The sequence below is a fragment of the Falco peregrinus genome, chromosome 6 (genome assembly GCF_023634155.1).
Source record: "Falco peregrinus isolate bFalPer1 chromosome 6, bFalPer1.pri, whole genome shotgun sequence".
In the NCBI taxonomy this organism is placed as follows: domain Eukaryota; kingdom Metazoa; phylum Chordata; class Aves; order Falconiformes; family Falconidae; genus Falco; species Falco peregrinus.
In genome coordinates this window covers 75292882-75317601 of record NC_073726.1, presented here as the reverse complement: position 1 = coordinate 75317601, position 24720 = coordinate 75292882, and the positions used below count along the sequence as shown (strand labels likewise).

The following is a 24720-nucleotide window of genomic DNA, read 5'->3' as shown; positions in this document are numbered from 1 at the left end:
ACATACTTGCTCTGTCCCTTGAATACAGTTATCCCACATTAATGACTTAAAAAATAATTTGCTTTCCCAGAAGTACAGAAATCAGTGTATGCATATGCCACCTATATGAAACTCCATTAAACCTAAACTACATTTGTATTTTATACATACATATATATACTCACCCTTACATTGTACTAAGGCAGTACGTAGTGACCAAAGTGAGTGATACTCCATGCTCTCAAGCATAAACAAATCCAATGCTTTTTAATCTCTATTGAGATTCAGAAATTACCTTCTGTTTCTGTTCATTTTCATAAGGTTGCAAGTAATTCTAACATATTCAGACTTCGTTTGCCTGATTCTCTACCCTACAAACCAGGCATAAAACTTCAAACTACTAACATAGTTTCATCTCTGCCAATATATCGATACTTGCAAGCCTATATTATCATACATCTTAAAATTAGACCTATGTCTTATCAGTTAATTTCAGCCACAGACAAGTCTGGGTAACTGACTCATGGAACCATTCTGACATACTCCAATTCCATTAACAATGTCTCATTCATTCTGATGCAGATGGAATTGCATCACTTCGTAAGATGGCTTTCTCCCCACCCCACCCCTTTTTTTTTTTCTTTTTTTTAAGCTCATTTATAGGTTTTAGGGTTTTTAGCATTACGTTACTCAAAAACAATTTCCAGCCTCAATTCAAAAATACAAAAGCTATACTTATTGCATGGAAACAGAAATCCCGTAAGAACCAGATGCAGTACTTCCGTATCACAAATCTCCTCTATTACTGCAATGTGCAAAGAACTACCTCAAGGTGATGCAAGCAGAGTATTCCCGTGTGTGAGGAGACATGATGAAACTTAAAAGTTTCCACGCTACAACTGAAGATGGTTAATTATTTTACCAATGCCAATTCACTGCAACATTTCACAGTCCCTTGACTGCAAAGACCCTGAAAGAACTGTTACTGCTTTAATCCTTGCAACTACATAGAGATTTCATAGCTGGCATTTCAGGAAAGCTTGATAAGGTTAAATAAAATCCTCATGAATATTTGTTTAATACAATACTTTAAAAATGTTTGTGTATACACATACATGTATTGCCAGTATTCTTCTGTTCATACATTTCATACACAGACACACAAAATAATGAAAAAGCACATGGAACAAGGCTACACACACATATCATCTGGTGTTAGTGCCGGCTGAACCAGTTCTCATATTCTCTTCCAGCCATTCATTCGTTGCCATCATCGTACCACTCCCTCAGATAATGCTTGTAATGCTCAGGTATGTTCATAGAGCTTTTAGGGCTGAACCAGAGTAGAGAACTAGTCCACATGATAATACTGTTAATTTCCTGGTTAAATTGTTTTTATTCTAAACACATTTACTGTGCCATCTCACAAGGTGACCAAACAACCTTAAAATTTTTCTTCAGCTGACCTGAGGGGATGGGCTGGATAGTAACAAGAAGTCACAAGAAATTAAAGTTGCTTAAGTCAGCATTTCAGCCAAAAGAATCACACAGAGAACTGCGCTCTAACACAACAGTTATCTAGCAGTGCTCTTCAGAGATGGCGATCAACAGATCTCCATTTTGAAAAGGCAGCAGAAAAGATCTCTCAAGCACTTGCAGAATGCAGACATGGAGGAATAAACAGCAATTGTCCAAGTTGAAGCCAACAGAGACACAAAATACCATTAAGGGCAGCATTTGGCCATTTCTACAAAAATGCAAGCCAATTTTTATGTGTAAAGTAAGCTCACATTTGCCCCCTGACGGAAATAGAGCATATACATTTATAGATAGAAATATACACAAAGATAACTGTGCTATAGTTACACTTGCTATCAACATGCACCCTGTGAATTGCTAAAAATATACTAATGTAAAATATAACATATGTATGAGTTTTCCACAGCTGGTGTATTTTACTGGAAGAAATTGAGTAATATTACCCTTCCAACAAAATCTGTTCTGGTTTGCAATTAGAGTTATTTAAGGAACACATTAAAACCACATTTGATCAAAAAACAAAGCTGTGGAGACAAACAGTTAAACAAACTCGTTTAAACATGCCTTAGCATTACCATATACCAAATTAAACTGAGCTAATACTCAAAAGAACTTACTAAATATCTAACACATAACTGAAATGTATTATACATACTGAATTTATTCTTTGTTTTCCCAAATAAATGCTACCCTAACTCAGACAAGTAACTACAGTGCCCTATTTACATATGCAATATCAAAATAAAAAACCTTGCGTTATTCATTCTATGTAAGTAACTCAACTTTAAGGTAACCCTAAGAGGTAACCATAGGAAAAACACATCCAATATGAAGCTTTCAGAAAGACAGTATGAACGTGGTTTTTGTATCAATTCACAGTCCGCATGCTTGCTAAATCATCATCAACAGACTCAACATTTTATCATCCTATTTTACGGTATTTTTTTCCCACTAGAGAATATACAAGCCTTATAAAAACAATGTGCTAATAATTCAAGCTCTAAAAATACATCAAGTGCTCTTAATATACATTCCTAATTGTTTCTAAAAAGCTTCCTAAGGAAGTAATAGATCAGCCATGAAATGTCTGAAATGCTAGCAAAATCAAAGGTAAACAGAGAAAAGGCTCTTCTTAAAGCATGTTTTTCAAACTAAAACATTAAAAGCAAATAGCCATGGATTTTTATTTAAAGAGAAATTAAAATTGTAATTGAAATGTATCAACATGCAAAATACTAAGTAAGCAAAAATATGCCGATCTGATAAATGCTCTTAAAATAACAGAACAAGTATTAAAAAAACCTGCATAAACAAGATTACAACGAAATCTGAAGAACCTCACAAAAAAGAAAATCAAAATATTTCAAATAATTGTTTTGAAATCCTCAATACAAGAAAAAAGGGCTACAAAAAGTGTCACACAATGTTTTGGAACATACCCGCCTTCTACAGAACCTATGAGGCGATCCTCCCTTAGCAACGGATAACACAAAAAATGAGAAGAGAATCATCCACTTACTCAAAATGTTAGCTATTCACTTATATTTTACAGATGTCGCTGATTTTGTTTTCAACAAACGTATAGGGTTCTACGTAAGTAGTTCAGACAGTCAGAAACTGTAATTAAACTAGAATTTATTTCAAAATTGCAAAGCAGTCATATTCCTTCCTTCAAGACAGCTCACTAATAACATTTTGACAAAATCAGTATATAATCTATCAAAAAAGTTGCAAGCACGCATTCCAAATTTACACAAAGAATTAAAAGTGTTTTTATTATACAGCCTATTCAGCATAATAACAGATAGCATTTTTAGTCCTATAGAGGTTCTTAAAAGAACTGTAAATCTATAAAGCTTGTTTAGGGCTTGTTTAAGTTACCAGTTTTTAAAGGCTACATGCACACCATACCACGTAGTAGATCGAAGGCTAAGTTATGCATCAAACTACTTTTCAAAATTGAAAGTTTTCACAATTATAACTGGGATTTTCACCTTCTTTAAATCTATTCCAATGTTTCTGAATTCGGCTTCTGTAAAAACTTAACTAAATACATGATAATAAAGAGTTTACCTTACACATGCATCAGTAACAGAGACTAAAGAACAGTAATTTTCTTGTAACACCAACCGTAATCACTGTGTGTTGTGATTACAGTGCTGTGCACATTACAGTTATTTGCTCCACTTTTCTTAATTCTTTAGTAATATATTAAAATTTGTGTATAAAAGAGCTATTCAACTTCTAACATCTGCAGTAAAAACCTAAAAATTACACACACATTTAAACAGAAAGTAGCAAGGAACCACTTAATTTACTACAAACTAGATTTTCACTTTAGTAGATCAGAAGTTGTAAGTATAAAATGCCTTACCCTTTGTTCCAGAGCCGACTGAGTCTGTTGTCTTAAAAGAGTTTTAAACGGCCCCCCTTCTTTTCCAGCACTCCCACTGCCCATTCCTGAAGAGTATCAGTACAAATGACATTCAAAGAAACATATTATAATTTGTAATCAAACTTTGATTTAAAAATATATAAAATAGTCATTGAAAACAGTCAAATTATTCCCATAATTCTAATTCTCAGGGAAAAAAATGCTGAGCATCACAGTTTAATTGGCGGGGGGGAGTTGTTTTGGGGTTTGGTTTTCACATGACTAGTGGTGTTCTTTTAGCATTTGGACACCAAAAAAAATTAAGATCTTTTTCTGCTATCAACCTGAAATAAAATTTAAAAAACCCTTCAACATACAAAGACTTAAAGATCTGTGCTTTTTTCCTAAGACACACAACTTGTGGGTTTTTTTCTTGTTACTATTGTGGAGTTTTGCCTATGGTTTCAATATACATCTACCTCCTCTGCTTTTCACAGGTTTCTACATCATCAGATTTTCAGCCCTTACCAAAAAGGGCTGCAAAATCACCACTAAGTCCACACTGTTGAATGATGATTCTCTGACAGATTACTCTAGTCAAGTATCTCTCCCTACTATCGTAATTTTTTTAAAAAGTAGTAACAATCAGGCTTTCTCAAAGTTTCAGAATAACTAAATCACCTTTCCTAATCACTGGGAAGAGACTATACACATAATTACAGCAGTGAAAAGCAATGCAAATCCTTTTATTTGAGATATAAACTGAAAAAAATTACCGATTAATTTTCTTTAATATCTATGCAATGAAATATTCGCTTATCTGATTCATTCCAAAAAACTAAGGACTACTGCTCAGCATTTAAAACTGCCACACTGATTACTATATTTGCATACGCATAACCTGCAGATTATCTGTAAAATGAAAATAAGAAATAAACTCCAATTTTGCATAATATGGGTAATTTTCTTTCTTTCTTTCTTTCATATATTTTACTCCCATATATTTTACACCCACCTCCCCAGTACAGGAGCTTTTCTGAAGAGATGGAAAGTTTTAGATACACAAATACCTTCACTATTGAATTAACTGTTATCAAGGAACTGTACTCTTAACTGAGTGTGTCAAGATGCAGGTTATATGTATGACAGAAGGTTATCTGCTCTACGGTTTGAAATCACAAAAGTAAAAAAAATAAACACATACCAAGATTGTGTTTTTCCTAAAGTAAACACAATGCTGGTGAATCAGATTTTCTTGGTAATATTTCATGCCTGAAAACATACTATCATTGGTATTTCTTATATCTAAAACCATTAGTGCTAACTGGACAAAGCAAAAATAAACACCTGAGTTGTACAGGAAATCACAGGATTTAAAAAAAAAAAAAAAGTGTCAGGAGCAGGATGAAATACAAACAGCACAGTGCAAACAGTTATGAATGAAGCCAAGATTTTTTTTTTTACAGAATTTGTAACTAGTTTAACATAACTTGATAGTTTTATCTTCTGATCAAGCATCTAATAAACATGAATGAGATTGTACATATACAAAGTGCAGTTATCTGTTTTAACCAGATCTGGAAATAACACCAGACTTAATAATATATGTTAATTCATTCCTAACATTTTCAAGAATTACCAGACTATCATTACCATATAATTAAATATTAAAATAGTATAATTTTTAACAAATATTTTTAGCTGTTCTTGGATAAGGAAACAAAAATAGTATCTGTATAGTCCCATTAAACAAGATTAAATTGCTTTTACTATTTGGCATTGATTCTAAATATCATTGTCAGGGACTATACAATATTTAATACAGACAAACAGCATAAATACTGGACATGAAACAAACTCAAAGAAATACAAACTAATCAAAAGAGTTTCTACAGAAAAAGCAGTAGTATCAACTATTTAAATCTGTGAAATAATGCATGTCAGTGAAATGGAAAAGGAGGCAGTACAAATAAAAAGTTTGTACAGGCTTTGTTAAAAAGATTAAAAAGCTAGCCACCTGATAGTCATTATTTCAATAAATTATGAATGAATTAATGAGCAAGTGCTTGTTCCATGCAAAATATAGGAACAACTGAAAGCAATAAGGGGGGGTAAAAACCCCAGAATTTTAGTCCAATTACCAAAGGAAGCTTTGCAAGGGTAAAGGATAAAGTTCTGCAGCATAAACTACATATGTTTCAAATCCTTAAGAATCCCTGAAGCTGTTTAACGTTTCTGGGGCAGAGGTGAAAGATGGTATGAATAGTCATGTAGCCAGCAGTTTTCAGAGGCTAACTGAACAAAAACAAAAGGTTATAGAAGGCTGTGTGTTAAATGCCCCTATATTAAGTAACAACAACATTTTCTTAAAGGTTTAATTAAAGGCCAGAATAGATTGATCCTACCAGAAGCAGCCAGAAGCAGCTCTTCAGTGAAAGAAACACTTTTCCTCAGAACAACTGGGCTGACATGGCTAGAGTGTAGAGGGTTAAGGCTAGACCCCGAGAGGAGGAGACAGGACTTTTTAAGATGTGGGGAATCACAAGAGAGTGTAGGGGAGCTGGGAAACAGGAAAATCCTAGGTCCCTGTGGGGAAGGTGCTGTGGAGGAAAGTAATAGAGACAAAGAGATGTAGATTCAGAAGATGACTAAAGAAACAGACGGAAGAAATCAAAATGAAGCCTTTTTTTTTTTTTCTCTCCAAATGAACCAGCACTTACTGCTAAATTATTTCTCAACATACAAAGAAATGGAATGACAATACAGTTCCACAATGTGAATGAGAAGCATATTCTCAAAAATAATGACCTGATTAACTTTAGTTTGAAATTAACTTCTTTAAAAGCCATGGTAATCTAACATTTATTTTAAATTTTCTGCAAAATTTGATAACAAATACTATGGAGTAAAGGCTAAATAACAAAGTCTTCTCACACACTTAATCTGATTGCTTTCATTATTTAGGTACAAAAAGTTATTTTCCAGAGAAGCCATGGATTTGCTTTATGACTCTGAGTTCTAAATCTCGTTGAATTTTAAGTTCCCACAAAGAAAAGGAGTTCTGACCTTCTCAATTTCCTCCAAACATATACTATGTCACATCAAAATGTATCACCTGATTAAAATGTCACATTTTTTGTCAGTTTGATATTCTCTTAGTTTGCAGTGGCGTAAATATCACTATTCACAGAAGTCGTCCAATTTCAAACCAAAACAAGCTTTCTCAGCACAGAATAATTTCCCCTTATATTTAGAACAGATACAGATGAGAATGGGTAACACAAACACAACTGTATTTTATAAAAGACACTAAGATCCTGATTTGGAGCTACTGAAAACTAGATGCTTAAGCAGATCCAAGTTTCAATCTCCTGTATTTAGTTACTCATATTGTGAAATTGTGGTATCTGCACTCTTTTTCCAGGTTAGTCTCCATCTCAAACATGTGAACACACTAGCTACCTGACTGAGAAAGAGAGGAACAAACTGTACTGCAAAAACATCAGAAAATACTTCATTTCTCACATCAGCCAATCTTGAGTAATGAGTATCTCAAATTTGATGTTTAATGTGTCATGTGAGATGTTTGCATTTCTTTTCTTTTTTTTTTTTTTTTTTTCAAAACTAGCATCACCAACATTCATACTGAAATATTCCAACACAGTAACAGTCTTAGGAAATGAAAACAGATGGCTAAACATATACAGTGAATTGTTAAAAACAACATACTGAATTTAGTATGTTACGGAAGTATCTTGTGTACATCATTGAATTTTTGGTAAAAGGTAAAACAAATGACTCAAGAGGTACGGTCCTTTTACGCTATTAAAATTCAAAACCTAGTAAGTCACATCAAGACACAGAGTTTTTAAATGCAACCAGCAAATCCTCTTTAGACAAGCTTCAGTAGCAGAGTTAAAAGCCGCTAAAAAGACAGTGCTAGCAAGCAAAAGTATGCCCACTATTAACTTTAACGCTAAAAAGATAGCTAAAAAGTATCTTTATATACTTGAAAAATGCCTAAAAATAAGAGGTACCAATTACACAATCTGCTTCAGTTCTGAATGAACTGACGACTAAAGACAAGAGGGTCCATTCACCTACAGAACATCACCAGGAACGATATTAAGGTTGCTGCTTTAGAACTTTACAAATTCATAACGAGTTGCCACCTTCATGAATTCAGAACATTTACATCTATAAAGATGACCATGTATGTTACATTTAAATTCTTAATACAACACGATCCTTACCAAGGAAAATCTGACCAAAAGAAACAGGTTTTCAAATATTCAGTAAACCAAACACATGAATTTGTGGTTCTCCCGCATAAAAAGCATCCAGTTATATTTCTAGGTCCTTTAAACAAGGGACCACCACAGGTTATCCACAGAACACTCACCACTTACACAAAAGAACAACAACAACAAAAAAAAAAGTGTCCTTTTGCTTGTGTTTTTAAAAAGGGCAGAGAAGACAGTACTAAGACATCTTCCTAATTGGGAATATTTTTTAACAGATACCTAGGGAATAAACTAGTTAAAATATTTACTAGAACTGCATTTGAAGGCAACATTTAACTTGTCAGCTTGAAAAAATAATTGCAAGGGGTGCTATCAAGTAAAGCTGAACCAACTACTTCAATATGCGTAAAAGTTTTCTAGATTAGATGGAGACAAGAATGTTCTGAGCTTCAAATACCACAACTTAAAACAGCATTTAAAAGGCAACCAAACTTTTATAAACAATTCTGCAAAATATTTTGCCCTACAGTAGCAAAACTGGTCACAAAATGGAGAATAAACAGATAATAATTCTTTGAGCTGTGCTGACATTACTGACATGATTCTAACCACAGACTGAAAAAAAAGGAGGGAGAAAACAAGTCGAAGAAATAATGATAGACCAATGAAGAAAGAAAAATGCCTTTTTGAAGATGTCTGGAGTATAATTTAATTCACTTTCAAAATGTATAGCCATTTCCATATGCCAAGGAGATAAAAAAAAGACAGCAGCTGCTACATTTCTAGTATTGCATTTGCAAAAAGGAGTTAAAAATCACAGAAAAATGTACACAATATACTTATCGTACAACACATTAGGCTTGAAGACTACATATTAGTAACACTGTCCTTAACGTATCATGGTAAGAAATGCACTCCCATGATTTGTAATATGAAATGGAGGAAATAAGAAAAAGGCAAGTACTTTGGACTCCCTTAATGTGCTAAGACGTTTTATTTTGACTTGAATACAGTTGTGTCACAGATGTCATTTTAACTTTATCCGGAAGAGTGGAAATATAGGCAGGATTTAAATTTTCACCCTAGTGAAACCTCTTCAAGCTTGAGGTGTGATATCTGAAGTCTCCAATTTCCACATCATTTTGATAACTTAAATGCCAAAAAGCAAAAAGGGGTTGAATGAAAATATAAAAAGAGAAACAGAAATAAAAAAAAAAAGTGGGTGGAAGCGCCTTACCAGTTTTGGGTGTCAAACTCAAATCTGTGTCAGAAGAAGAGGACTGTCGACTGTAGGACTTGGAAGGTGAAAAGGAATAGGTTTGGTTTTTCAGAGGGGTGGAGGGTCCTGATGAATGAGTATTGGGATTGGGATCTTCATTGAAGGGAATCCTGCCAGAAGAAGGTGGAAACATATTCAGTAATCCTGTGCCAAAGGACCTGGCTGACAGCAGCATGATCCAAACACCAGGATGGGATTGGGGCAGGGCCAGCAGCTATTCCTTAGGTGCGAGACTGGGGATGAGGCCAGCGGCAAAGAAATGCTGTTTTACCCATTCAGCATTCTACAGATAGATGCTGATAATCTACAATGAAACAATTAAGCCAAATGAAAGGCATGAGATGTGACAAAAAAATTATATATATGCAAAATAATAAATTGAAAACCGTTTATGGCTTAAAAATCTGGTCAAATACACAATGCTTTGAGTTAGTTTAATAAAGAAAAAATGATTTCAAATTATATTTGTGTTTATACATATTCGTACATTTATGTATATACACACATATGCATTTTAAGAAAAAAAAAAAAAATGTTTCCTTATCCTATAGCATCAGCAGCATGCCACAGCTAAAAACAGAGCAAAGAGGAGAATCTTTACGGGAACAACTATATTGACAAACAGTTCACTTATGCACAGATTGACTTACCTGATATCTAAAACCATCTCTTCCACAAATGGCACATAACCTTCCTACAACCACTTTAAAACCTAAATACCATATCTGAATTATTCTTGAAAGCAATTATGAACTCCAATCAAAACATTATTTCCTCCAATAACTGTAAAATAATGAATGTTCCCCAGATATATCAACTTATTTTTAATTTCGTAGGAAGTAACCATGTTAAAAAGAAATGAAGAGTGTGGCTTTGTGGAAGAGACTGATGCATTTTCAAGAAACTATTGCCTTTATTTCAGCAGCTGCACACAGGGTAGTTCTTCACTGACAACAGGTGTCTCCATGAGAAAATGAGGAGAAAAGATGGGTGGTACCTGCCTACACTGCCTGCCTGCCTGCACTTTGCGACCACTGTGCCTGTGGCCTGCCTCTCCCCAGCTCTTGAGTCTGAGCAGTCTCGTACCAGTGTAGATGAGAGTGGGAACAGACACAGAGAAGTTCTGAGTAAGTCGTGAGCCAGTAGCAGTGTGAATTGGGCTGTTGTGAGTCGAGCGGCATCCATGGCTTGGCGGATGAACCAGCGGAGACCTGAGAGAATTTGCAGCCAAGGTGGAAGAAAAGAAAACAATACATACAAACAGGTTGCAAAGTTATGTTATAAATTATTTCAGGGAAGTTTAGCTAGAGGAGATCTCTTACTTTAAGCAGACTCTAAGAATTTAAATTCCTAGCATGCAAGAGTCCAGATGAAATAAAAAGAGAGAAAGGAACGGCTTAAGTACTAGCTCATGAACGTGAATCTTTGGCAACAGGGCATCAAGTTAGTAAAGCCAAGAGTAAGAAGTATTAGATGATTTGAGAAACATTCCCATTTTTTGCACTGAGGGACAATGATTCTGACAATATCCACCACCAAGCTGAACATGGATTACTTGGGGGGCAGAATTTCAACATTTTGCTCAGAGTGAAAGCTACTGATTTATTTAGGAATGCCTTTTAAATTAGTAGTTACCAGGTCCACCTCTGGTTTTTCTTTTTTAAATCACCACTGTTATTTTATGCTGCATTGTATCCAAAAGCTCTTTTGATGGCAATTTTTTTAAATTAAGACAAGTAAACAAGCTATGATATGAAATAGAAACCAGTAATTTTGAGAAGTCAGAGCATATTGATGCCTACATGACAAAAATACCCAATTACTATTGTAATGACAAAACAGTTTAAGTTAATGAAAATGGCTAATTCAAGTAATACCTCTGGAAACACAGCATTAGTAGTATGCTTTTTGGTGGTTTTTTCCTTCCAGAAATTGGATTGCTCTACCAAACAGAAAAATTTATCCAAGCAACAAAGTAGTAACAATTCAAAGACAACTGCAAGTATTTTTCTATTTGTACAAACATTAAAAAATTGCATTTTTAATGTGTTTGGTGCTGCAGTAAATATAACTAAAGATCAAGAAATTCTACCTCTCATCATAAAATGTTTTCTCTGCAAGTACACTGTTCAACTACCTGTTTTGCAATAGCCCTACTTATTCTGCAACAGAAAAAAAGCAAATCACCAAAAAAAAAAAAAAAAAAAAAGACTACTTCAGGGTCATTCTCTAAATGACTGACAAAATGTATCTTCTCTTATATGCTCAGCAGAAACGCTCAAACTTGATTGTACTGAACTTGGAAAATCTTGAACAGAAAGTATATCATAAGAAGCCCTCAAAAATATTTATTGTACAAACACAAGAGTCAAAGCAGAACTAATTATTAGTTAGGAAACTGGTGGATCACAACCCAAGGATACATAATACCGTTGCTACAGAAATTCAAAAAAGCCATATTAAGTAAGGATTACCGCTCCAGCTTCTAAAGAAATAACCTAAGTAAACCAACCTAAAACATTTCAAAACTGTGGAATATAAACTGAGTTGCAGACAAATAAAACTACAAAAGAAAAACAAATTCTGGGGAAAAAAATAAATAACACTGATTATGTAAAACTGAATGAATACGAAAAGAGAGATGAAACTCATTTCCCTACAAACTCGTAATTCATACTTACTCCTTCATTTCTTTGGATGGGGAGTTACATGCAGGTAAAAACGCTGATGTGTTACTTAATTTATCCAACGTGCAGGCTGTTCCTATGGCTCGCACTACTAGTCCAGACTCTCCCTCCAAATCAAAACACTGCAAATAACCAACAACAGCATTTCCTCTCATTTCAAGCACCTTCAAGCCAATCTTCCTTTGTAGTTCACCTAAAAAACAGAGGGTAAAGAGCTCATAATTGTAGTGAACTTTCCCTATGCTCTTTTGTGGTCTTCGGCCTTTGTTTTTGGAAATGCCAACCACATCAGTAAAACAGTTTAATAGATCCAAATTTTACAATATTATGCCAAGCAGCTGGTCACAATCTCTGTCTCCTGTAACACAGTGTGATATTCGTAATTTGCACAGCTTTTTTTCCTTTTTACTCCAAATCTATCTGATTGCCAAAACATGTTATTTCAGAAATGTTTTTCTCAGGTTTTTTTTTTTCATTAGGTTTTCCCTTTTTTAATTGGCGGCAGCGGTGGGGGGGCAGATATGGTCAAGGTGTGTGCTGGAACACATGTCAAGTTTCTAAATACTCCTTCACCCAGTTCAGAACAATGCAACATCTTTGAAATCCACGTGGATAAGCACCTATAATTTTTTTATTTACAAATTTACTTAAGCTTGTTTCAACCTCATTCATACTTCTCACTCTTTTTAAATTAATACTGTTTAATATGGCAGCCTCATCTACAAAATTTAACACCAAATAAACAGAACACCATAACAAATATACCACACAATCGCTGCAAACAAGACCGCCACTTCTTTTGTATTAGCTGCACACAAAGACTGAAAGACTGTAACTGTAAGACAGTGGTCTGCCATAGATGCTTACTTAGCAGAATGTTTTAAAAAAAGTAAATTCATTGATCTATGTAGTTAGATAGCCTTGGTAATACTAGGTGGAAAATGCCATCTCCCTTCTGATGAAATATTTCCAAAATTCTCCATTAACAAACTGACAAGCCTCACTGTCACAGAAGATAGCACAACAGTCCCAATGTCAATGATGCTATGAAATCAAGTGGAATGAGATTACCACTACTGCTTCCTAGAAGCTTGGTCTTAATATTACCAGAACAGGATCCCACTGCAAAATTCTTAAGAGAGGCTGAAATTATGCCTGTACTGGTCTCGAAAAATCTCTAAGATTGAAGTAGAGTACGAAAGTTTCTAGCTGAGTGAAAATTGCTATGGATTTCGTTCAAGCCAAGGTTGAGACTGAATTCTTTTCTTCCATCTATAACGCATAGTAAGTATGACAGAGATCTATGAAACAGCCTGGGTCATTCTCAGAAGCTACAGATTTCTTCAGGATTCTTTAGATGTGGCCAACAGTAACAAAGATGGCAATGTGAGACATGAAACAGTATTGTTATGAGGTCTTTTGAGTTTTTGCCTCTTAACCACTGCCATGAATAAAAATATTAATAAAATGTAGCAGAATACTTGCACATGTGCTACTTTATCCACTTTCACTATTTATGCAAGGCAAGAGATATGCAAACATTAATCCTGTAAACTGACACACCACAGAACCTACATTAAAAACTTCATAAAAAGTGAATTCATGTCAGTTATGACAATATTGTTTTTTTCACATTTTTCCTCAAAATGTGTCGGCTTTCCTAATGAAGACACCAAGTAACACCTCCATTATCTCTCTTACGTTGCCCCACTTACTAAAGATACATGCTTGCAAAAACCAACTCACTTTTTTTCAGTATCTTCCTTAAAATACAGCTGTATCTATAAGAAACCTGACAATATTAAGAGCCCATTAGAGAACTTAAACCACTCCCTATCATTCTAGTGGCTATTTTTCATCATTTCTTTGTATTCCTTAGACTTTCAATATTGTCCACCTCTATCAATTGGCTCGTCTTAGTGTGCAAGTCCTAGAGTAGGGGTGTTTTGTTCTGTTCTGTTGGCACTGACACAGGAGGATCTTAGTTCACAACTGCTGTTCATAAGCATCAGTAATACAAAAAAACAAATGCAAAAAATTATCTGTGAAGATACTTGATACAGTGGAAACATCAACTGATTCTAAGCACTGGTCTCTTCAGTAACTGCAGGTACATCCTGCGGAAGTGAGGCAAGACAATACAGAAGTATGCTTGAGAAGCAATGAACCAATCTTGACTTCAAAAAGATGGGATGAGTAAGATAAGTGTTAATACACACTGTATCTGAGATGGTGTCTATTTGTTCACATACTTCAAAGAGTTCAAAGACGGTGGAGTAGTTTATATTTTAACTGCGTCAAAATTCTAGTAATACTCTTCATATGGGTTAAGAACATCTTTGAGAATGTTCCATAGGTTTCTTTAACCTTGCTAAAAAAACCCAACAAATTAGACAGCAGCATGGCCTCACCACAAAGGAGAAGAAAAAAACAAAACAGTCAGCCATACTGGCCATCAGTAAGGACAACAGAACCTTCAGAAACAGAAGACACTGTGAACTGAAAAATAAACATAATACCAAAAATCATATACAATATTGTCTTAAGCAAGTCACTTGTTTAAATGCTAGTTTTAAAAGCAGCAGTAACCACTACAGTCTACATGTTTAATACCTGACATAAGTGAAATAAGTCTTTGTCTAGCCTCATTCGATGCCCTTGGTGTACGAATTCGGTCTATCCACTGGTATTCTGGGTCTTCATTAACCACAAGCTCTTCCACAAATCCATGAATTATTACTGCTCTGTAACACTTAGGAATAGATGTAGCTGTTAAAAAAAATACAAAAGTGGAAGGCATCAGTCTATGAGCCAAGAATTCCAAAAAACCCCATGAAATTACACATAACAGTTACATGAACAATTCCAGAAAGTAATCCACACTATTTTCTGTAAAATGTGGACATATCCAAGCAGTTTTGTTCTGGGAGACCCTGGAACACCAATAACCGTCCAGTGTATCAGTTACAACATACCATTATGAAACCTTTCCACTTTGTGCTTCTTTAACAGGATATACACCCAAAATAACACAGTGAGTATATACATATGCACTGAAATGCAACTTAGGAAAAGCAGAGAATAACTTATTTGCATTGTTTTGAAATATGAAAAGCAAAAAATTATTAAAAAAAAAAACAAACTAAATTTCCTGCATTTACTACTGGCTTCAATGTAATCTCCACTGGCCTTAGACAATGAGCTGGTGAAAGAAGAGAAACTGACAGAATAGGGAAAGAAAGAAAGAAGGGAGGGGAAGTTTTCTGTTCAAATGAATTTTTTTCCTCTACTTACTGCAAAAAAATTTGACTCCACAGGATGACTGCCTGAATCTGTTTAAATCGTTGAAGAGATCTACCTTCACCACCACATTGATCTCCCCGCGTATACCTATTAATAAAAGACATGAAAAATGAGAAGCTGTATCACAAACAAATACAAAACTAGCCCTATTAATTATTGCCTATTATTAGTAATCAATGCACTTTCTACTACCCATGAGTTAGTTTTTCCGCAAAGAATGTACTATAACCCTGCTAGAGCCACTCGGATCAACTGGCAGTTCACCTGTTAATTCTAGCCTAGGCCAGAGGAGCAGGAAGATACTTCCTTGCCTCTCAGGTCTGCTGCAAAGACACTGTCTCAGAGGAATTTTCTAGTTCAGCCTTTGAGGCTGAAGCTATGCAAGCAACAGTCCTCAAATACCTGCTGCACTGAACAGGGTTTCAGACGTAAGACAGGATTGGGAAAAAGAGAAGCCATTAGCCGCCTGATACTGCAGTGGCCTCTGCTGCAGTCTCTCTGCTCCTTTGCCCTGTACCATCAGTGCAGGAAGGGTATAAAATCAGTATCTAAATACCATGACTGTCCCAACAGATAAGTGGAAGAAATATTCCCAAACTCACTTGAATACAGATGTCTTGATACTGGAGTCCTGTCCACATCAAAAAGCTCTGACCAACACCAAATAAGATTATAAATTTTCTCCCTAAAATGTTTTCAAAATCACAGTAAAGCTAGTCTCCAAAGCTGAACCCAATGAGAAAATTTATGGCTCTTTCTAGAACCACAAAGTGGCACAGTAAATGTCTGTAAAACACTTTAACTATGAGAAGAAATGTATAAAAAAATAAGGTATTACAGACTTTTTAGACAAAAGTTTAATTTTTGGCCTCAATTAAACCTTACTAATAACGAAGTATTGCCTCAACACAGCCATTTTTTTATTTTTCTACTTCCCTATTCTGAGCTTTTTCTTCTTCTTCCCTATCCAGTAACAAAATCATTTCACATATTACAGGTTCTGACATATTGAGGACTAAAATTCTTGGTAAGTCTGATCTCTAGTATCTTCAGATGCGTTTATCACTTAAATATATGACACTCTAATAAAAACATCAGATCTGTAATTGAGTCTGACATTATTGCAATAGTCAGCTAGATTCTATCTTCCAAAACACAACAGAAAGAAATCTTCAGTTACTATAACAGGAAATGCCTCAGGCCCATATATTTTCTTGGATAATCATGTTGAGGTGCAAAACAAAAGATTTTTTAATAAAAATTTATAAACAACAGTGGGTTTTTTTAGGAAGCACCAATTAATGTTTGCCAAAGATCAAGATAATTAGAATCTACTGCTATAAGCATGAAAACATAAGAATTCTAATTTTAGTTAAATAGAAAAAAAGCTGTGAAATAATAACAGTTCTAGAAAATTACAGAAAATCTAACTCTGACATGCAAGTTGTACACATCCTGAGACAAGTATTCCCTAATTTAACTTCAAAAGAAAACATACAATAGAAAGATGGGACTAGAATAAAAGGGTAAGAAAACATGTATTATTTCTCAGAAAAAACACCTTCAGTATAACTGTTTTAAATGTAAAAAAATACTTTTCATCAGTTATGCCGATCTTCTAGTAAATACCATTAATTATTTCCATACAACAATTCATGATTAGGTTTTAACACAGTTAGATCATTTAATGCATACTGGATACTGAACAAGGGTGGTAATGACAACCACACAGATGTTCTGCAATAAGGTACGCAAGCAGCAAGCTAATTCCTGTAAACTAACCTCGACCTTCTGGGACCAAAGCTGTGTTTCATTAAAATCAAAGGCAAAAATATCATTAACTTCATTTTCTCATACCTTCTGGACATTTGGATGAAATCTACCTAGCACTGACAGTACCTTCCGCAGTGAAAAGGAATTTCATCCTGTATTTTATGTTGAAGATATGTCACACCCTGTCCCTCCATCTCAAATGAAGTTTATCCCAGAACCTAGGAAGGCACATCCCAACTGACTTCAAAAAAAGTATATTCTTTTAGTAAACAGGTGGTAATAAGAACAGTACGTTTGGGTCTTTTTTTTTAATCTAAATTTCACAGTAACTATTTTAAACATCATGTGAAGATTTTTTTCCACTTGTCACAAGCTCTGTGGAAGGCGTTCTGCCAAGCACTAGCCTGAACTACTATGCCAGAAATTTTCTCATGCCAGAAATAAGGAAAAAAACTGCCAGAAAAGCAGCTTCCTAGGTCCCAAGGCTAAAATTATTACAAATTTCTGAAGACAGCTTACAGAAATGAAGATTGTAAGAAGCAGATTACATCTCAAACAACACTGCTTTACTTTTAAATTAGCAAATCTTACCATGGATGGTATCATAAATTGGAAACCATCCTGAAATAACTGTAGCTGCTTCACTATACAGCAAAGGATCAATATCTATGTACACTTTGCCAATGGCATCATTAGCGCTGTAGGTATCATGATCAAGAACGGTGATCTGAAGAGGTTCATCTTGTAGCTCTTCATCATCTACCTAGAAACAAATATTAACATGGAATCTGAGCATTTAAAAAAAATACAGGGACACACTGCTGAAAAACAAATGAAAGAAATAGGAGAGGTAATTATGTACGGTGACCTGACACACATAAATCCACAATTTTGATTTTCTGTATCGAAAGAACACATTCACTTATTTTGATTTTGCCCTTCACAGACAGGTGAGATTCTGGAAGCAGAGAGTAATCACTGGGAGAAAAACAGAAAAGCAAAATTACAGCGATCACACATTTTAAAATGCTACAATTTGTTTCAAGTCACATTCCCTAGGTTGTCTACCCACCTCCACAATACACACTTTTCATAAAAAAATGAAAATTTAAGATAAAGCATCTCAGAGGACTATTATACTCTAAAGTTACGATTACTGGTGCTCTCACCCTTCCAAACTGCTCAACGGCTTAAAAGAAGACAAGACATTTTATACAACCCACTGTAAAAATTCAGTAATTTCAGACATGCACTTTCATAAATAAATGCAATAACTATTTAAGATGTACATAGATAGACATCTACAATTTCTTTGTGTTGAACATTACAAACCAAGAATCCGGTTTGCTAAATGCAATGGGATGACTCCTGAAAGTGTTTGCAGAATTATAACATGTGATCTTGCAAAAAGATCAAAGTACACACACACGCACACACTTACGATGTCTTAAGTTAGTGTGTTTCCACTCTTTGAAATGTGGAATTTCTTTTTTTTTTTTCCCCCCAATGTTGTTGTTTGGCTCTTTTCTTTCCCAAATCCATTTTTCCATGCAAAAAAATAAAATTTTGAGAGTTCTGTTATTGTAAAAAAAACTCCTTCTGTATGAACAGAGTTAACTGTCCACACAGATCAACTCCTCCCCCTCCCCAAAAAAAACAACCCCTGGAACTGAAAGATAAAAAAAAAAGAAAACCAACTGAACTTCAACACCACAGTACTACTTTCTAAATCAACATGGATTTCTGATTAGGAGATGCTCATAATCAAGCGTTCCGTGTTAATATTCTGCCCAGCCTTACTATTCGCTTTAAAATATTTCTAACATTACCAGCTATTACATCACTCATTAAATGTACATGTATTTACAATGATGTTTACATTGTGATATTATCTTAGAACACTATAAACAAACCACTACTAAATATTCCAATGTTTTAACAATTAATTCATTCTGAACATCATTACATACTTCTTTTTTAAGTAAAAAAAAAAGCTGTAGTAACAAAACCAAAAAAAAAATGAGGTACTTGTTCAGGGCAAAATGTCAAAGGACAACACTGAATTGGATCCTAGAAAGCAGTAAGTAATTACAGGAAAATGCTGAGTGCCCTCATTATTACATAAGGAAATGGAAAAGAAATTGTCCAATAATTGCTGTCCAAGCTCTTTATTTTGTAATTTTCTCATAGGAATTCTCCATTTTCTTCATCAAGTGCATTGTTTTTGCAACCCAAAATAACATTTCAAATATCTATTAACTTTCTTACTCAAAATTAACCCATTAAAAATATATTAGCATACCCATACTGATATCTGAAAGCCTAATCCATAATGCTGTTTTCCCCCCACTTCCACCTGTTTTGTCTTTTTTAGTATTACCCAGATTAACACTGGAGTTGGATCCAATCTGGCAAGCTTTTATCTTTACAAACAGTTCTAAAAAGCCAATGAGACACCTTTAGCAAACAAGGTCTTACTGTATACAGGTTTGCTGAAAAGGCTTCATGTGTATTTAAAGAGAAATACACTTCACTCCTCAAAACTTATTTTCTGCCTGAAATGAAATTATTTCATTAAGGGCATCTAAATCAGAGCATCTATATGGATACAGGCAAACTCTTGAAAAATACTTACTTCAAATTTAAACCACTCAGAATTCCACTGAGGATTAAGTGATTTGGGATACACATCTGTCTTAAATGTTGTATTTCCAAACTTTACCTAAAAATACAAGCATTCAACTATTAATAACAAATATGAATAAAGAAATCTAGAAAATAATTAAATCTACACATGCCAAAAATTTCAAATACGTATTTCAATAGTATCAACAGGTCTTTTTCAGTGAGTGGCTTTGTTAATCGATTCACATATATCAGTAAGTAACTTCCCATGTATCAACACCACTTCCAATAAACCTCTCCCACTATTAAAATTGTTTCTTTTCCTTTTCAATCAGATGAGAGTAAAAATATCACTTATATTGGCTATTCAAAGTCACCTGGTATAACTTCCTTGCCTTCTGTTTAGAAATACTGTAAGCAAAAGTATTCTATCTAAATATTGATAGTTTGCCCTATTACTGTTCTCTCTCGAGTTTCTAAATCAGCTATATTGACAATTTATAAAAGAAATATAGAAATAAATGGTAAAGTTAGCAAATTTATTTCTTAAATTTAAGAAATCACCCCAGATATACACCAGAAAATGACTGACACCATCTCCATTAACTGCAATCTTAATACGCTGAACACTTATCAGTAAATTTAGAGCAGCAAGGGGGAAACACCTTACAACTTTCTATTCCTTTCTTAAAATATAAAAAACTCCATAAAGCATACAGGCAAAAAGGTCAGAGGGACTACATATATGCATGCATCTACATATATCCTTATATCCTCCAGTTACTGAAGATTAAATATTCTCCATACTTCTACTGATTAACACACCGTCAACCACATAACAGCCTATTTCAGGAATTTCCATCTGGTCTTCATAGCAGTCTATTTCAGGACAACCCCATTTGTGGTTTGTTTGTTCTTTTGGTTTTGTTTGTTTTTTTATAAAGTGAAATTGAATTTTTGTGATGCTCCATATATCAAGAAACCATGCTGCGCAATGCAAGAGCCTTTATTTCACTGCAGCTTTTATTCCAAACCATTTACAAACACTTGTAGTTCTCTGAATGTTGCCTCTCAAAATGATTAGTACTTCAACTAATAGCAAGTATCTGATGGTACTTACAAATACGCAGTGTTTTTGAATTCATTCAAGATGAATGAAGACAATAAAGAGTGTGCTGATATTGAGGAAACACTGCAGTTAAAGATAACTGTGCCTTCTGAATGACATTTTCTTTTTAAAAGTCTAAATGGATTTTAGAGACTAAATTTAGGCTTACCTTTTGAAAACTGTATAGCAATTTTAAAACACTTTTGCTCAAGAAAGTATAAACATTTTATACATGTCAGTAGTATGGTGATTACTTTGCACAGGTGCATAGTGCAACTCTAAAGAGATTCTGCACTTGCTTAAGTACACTCAATTAATTGAAAAAGCCTAAAGCCCTGCAAAACTGGACTACGAGTTCCCACTGAGCTCTGTATATACAACCATAGTACCTCAGTTAAGAGAACTCTTTACAGCATTTGTGACCAAAGAAAGAAAAAGAAAAAAACGGTGGGGTCTCCTATTTGATTCAATGAACAGTAATCTTTTTTGAAGAGAAGTTACTCCAAAATAAGCTTAAAAGTTAAAAGCCAGAGTGGTATGAAAACACAGGATTAAGCAATCTTACTGTAAAAAATACATCTACCTATCAAAAGGTGGAGGCAGCCTATGTGCATACAGAAAACTAACAGCACTGCCACTCAGAATGTGTTGTCATCACACAAAGCAGTATAATAAACTTGACACGAGTTTCAACTGAGCTACCTTATATACCAGAAGCTGCCAAGATGGAACAGCCCAGAGCTCCACCCAACCTATTTTTACATGTTATCTGGGGAGTAAATTAGTTCCCCTGGAGCCCCAGGCAGCTATAACTGAACTTCAGTAGCCAAGCTAGTTCATTAAAGCTAGTAGAGATAATCAAGCACTACGCTGCTGTCCGCTGTACAAATTTAGAAGCACAATTACAGAAAAAAATGTGTTAATTTGCTCCAGATCACACATGCTGGCTATGTCCAAGTCATGCATAACCTGAGCCAAGAGCTCTAAAGCTTTTCTCATTTTCTTTTCCAATGCCAGATTTATATTAGAACATTTAACAAGGAAATTAAAGGCTACTAATTAAGTAGTACCTTTACATTACTTCTGCTTTTCAATTTTATTTAAGTGAAAACGTTTTGTAAATGTTTTCACCAGTTTTTCACAGAAAATAACTGTTTCAAGCTCAATTTATTTTGAGATAAATCTCACCTGCTGCTTTGCCTACTCCACATGTGGAAAGGGTAGTTCCCAGAGCCTAAATAACAGTCCTGTCTAAATAGCAGGCCCCATCTACACATTTCTTTAGCTTTCTTTGTGCCAAGACATTCATGAAATTGCACATTAACCCAGATAAGCAAACAGATCTTTCTGAAAAAAATTAAGTTTCCCTTTTTTGCTAAGCTAGTCTTTAACTAGATGAATTTCGCAATCTGTTTTGCTACACAGCTTTTCAGGCAGTAGGGCTGGCACATATGGAGCAGCGTTGACAACAACAGACCAACAAGAGATCTGAAAGCATAAGAACAGGCCAAATGAAACTCAAGAGAACTGTATTTCCTATTCCTATTTTTTCTGTCCCCTAGTTGCACACATCAGACTTGTTGTAGGCTGCCTATTAATCAAATTTAGAATTACAAGAGAAGTCTTTATAAATTAAAAACTGATGAAACATTTGAAACCCAACACTGAAATATTAAGTTAAATGACAGTCATTCATGTAATAAAACAGAACTGTGTACTATTTCGGCTCCGTTAAAAGGCATGCGAGAAATACATTTTCACTTTATTACCAATTTACTGTCCCCCTAAGCTATGTGCTTAGTGTCTGTCTTATGTCAGTTATATATTTTATGCACCAAATGAAGATGACCCCACCAAACAGGACTTACATACCCCAAATCTTTTTTTATACCAGTATTACCAGACTTTTCAATTTATACAGTTCCAGAAAGATGGTCTGTTTTCCTAAATTCCAGTATTGTGCCAACCTCAATTACTGTTAGTAGCTGAGCATCTCTTTTGATGCTCAACATTTTTTTGAGCATGCATTTACATAGCACGCTATTTTTAAACACCTCTTTGCTTCTTCTAAGAGTATGATTTCTGAATCTGTTGAACATTTCTGAAAGTCTTTAAGTTATTCATATTGGAAATAATGAATCACAAAAGAGAAGGATCACATCAACTTATTCTACAATCCCTTCCTAAAAAATGCCCTAGATACTGCCTGCTAACTATAAGACTGTAAAGAAGGGTGAGGTTAGGTACTCTTGGTGCAATTAAGTGATTTAAACAGGCAAATGATATTCAGTATTTGTGCAATAAAGGATCCTCTGAAAATATCATATTTCCAATGCTTTAAATAGGAAAATTAATATTTGCCTTAAAAGTAAAGCCTGTACAAGCACTCTACAGTTCATATATTGAGAGATGCTAATGACTTAAACACGCTTTTACCACTTCTCCAGCCTGTTTACAAGACGCCTACCGAATCCTGAGACGGGTTCCATTTGGCTGTCACACCAACAAGGGTCACTCATTAACAACTTCCAGCCAAGGCAGGCTGAGAAAGAACGGAACGCTGCTGAAGTGCCATCCCAGCCCTGGTCGGCTGTCAGCTAAAAGGCCTGGGCGCACCAGCAACTGCTTTATAGACACCCCCGCGCTGCGGGGCCCGGGGCGCTGCCTGCCGTTCCGCAGCCCCCCAGGCGGGGCTGCCCCCCCCCCGCCGCAGGGCGCGGCCGAGGAGCCGCCCTCAGGCCGAGGCCGGGGCCGCCAAACGCGCCCCAGGGCGGAGCCGCCGCGGCAGCAGCGTCCCAGGCAGCGCCCCGGCGCTCCGCGGCCGTGACCGCGGCGGCACCTGTCACTGCGGCGAGCCCGGCCAGCACGGGGCGCCCCGCGGCACCCACCCCCTCCCCCGCTCCCGGGGGCGCCGCGGCGGGGCCCGGCAAGTGCCGCAGCCGCGCGGGCGGCGGGCAGGTACGTGGGCCCGCGGCGCGAGCCCGCCCGCCCCCCCCTCCCGCAAACCTCCACAAAGGCGTCGGTCAGGTCACTGGCGCGGTCCATCACCGGCAAATGGCGCCCTGCCACGATTTTGACCTTCAGCTTCCCCGGCATCTTCCTCCGCCTCCCCCCGGCTGCAGGGAGAAAACAACAGCGCGTGTCCCATGGACCGGCACGGCACGGCACGGCACAGATCGGGGGGGGGGGGGGGCTGGCGGCGGGGGGCAGCGGACGCGCATGCGCCACGGCGAGCAACGGTCTGCGGCTGCCCGCCCATGCCCGGCGCCGCTGCCCGAACCCGGCGCCGTGACGCAACGCGGCGGGGAGGGAACGGCAGCCGGGCGCATGCGCTGCTTGCTGGGTCGTTACCGTAAGAGGCCGACAGAGCGGGCGGCTCTGTGTTCTCTCTCGCCGGTGGCCAGGCCCGGGGACGCCTCGGCGCGTCACTCGCCCAGGCGGTATCGCCGCGCTCTTACGCCAAGATGGCGCCGCGGGCACGGGGACGCCGGTGGGAGTCGGACGCCGGCTCCTCCATGGGTTCCGTGCTAGCGCCGTGGTTGCGAGTCCGAGGGAAGTCAGGGCGCTTAAGCGCCGAGTCATCGATGCCCGGGACAGCCGTGGCTACCGCGGGCGGCCCAGGCTGGCCGTGGGACGGGACGGGCTGGGCTGAGGCCGCCTGCAGCCTCTCGCGGCCGGGCCGGGGCTGCGTCGCGGCTGTCGCCGCGTTCAGCCTTGTGCCTGCGGTTCCGTGGGGCCCGGGGCCGCGTGTCGGGCTGGGCCCCTCAGCGTCCCCGGCCGCTGCGGAGGCCCCGCCGCGGGTGCGGCCT

At 36.8% G+C, this 24720-nt stretch overlaps 1 protein-coding gene across 22 annotated transcripts in view; it reads right to left on the bottom strand.

The window, feature by feature from the left end:
* The window catches only part of C2CD5 (C2 calcium dependent domain containing 5), a 67312-nt gene extending 43184 nt beyond the window's left edge, over nucleotides 1-24128 (bottom strand). For 5 of the 22 annotated variants that reach the window (XM_055807898.1, XM_055807900.1, XM_055807902.1 and 2 more), the window contains exons 1-8: nucleotides 23918-24126; nucleotides 19814-19900; nucleotides 17770-17941; nucleotides 15397-15492; nucleotides 14716-14871; nucleotides 12097-12295; nucleotides 9374-9525; nucleotides 3893-3978 (exon numbers count right to left, since the gene is read on the bottom strand). In XM_055807898.1, coding sequence (XP_055663873.1) covers nucleotides 3893-3978; nucleotides 9374-9525; nucleotides 12097-12295; nucleotides 14716-14871; nucleotides 15397-15492; nucleotides 17770-17941; nucleotides 19814-19900; nucleotides 23918-24007 — 1038 coding nt within the window. In that variant the 5' untranslated portion in view covers nucleotides 24008-24126. Of the gene's footprint in view, nucleotides 1-3892; nucleotides 3979-6297; nucleotides 6493-9373; nucleotides 9526-10501; nucleotides 10627-11292; nucleotides 11358-12096; nucleotides 12296-14715; nucleotides 14872-15396; nucleotides 15493-17769; nucleotides 17942-19813; nucleotides 19901-23378; nucleotides 23416-23917 lie in introns of those variants that run through there. The other 17 variants (XM_055807906.1, XM_055807903.1, XM_055807905.1 and 14 more) reach the window with 12 other exon arrangements.
* Between the last annotated feature and the right edge of the window lie 592 nt (nucleotides 24129-24720).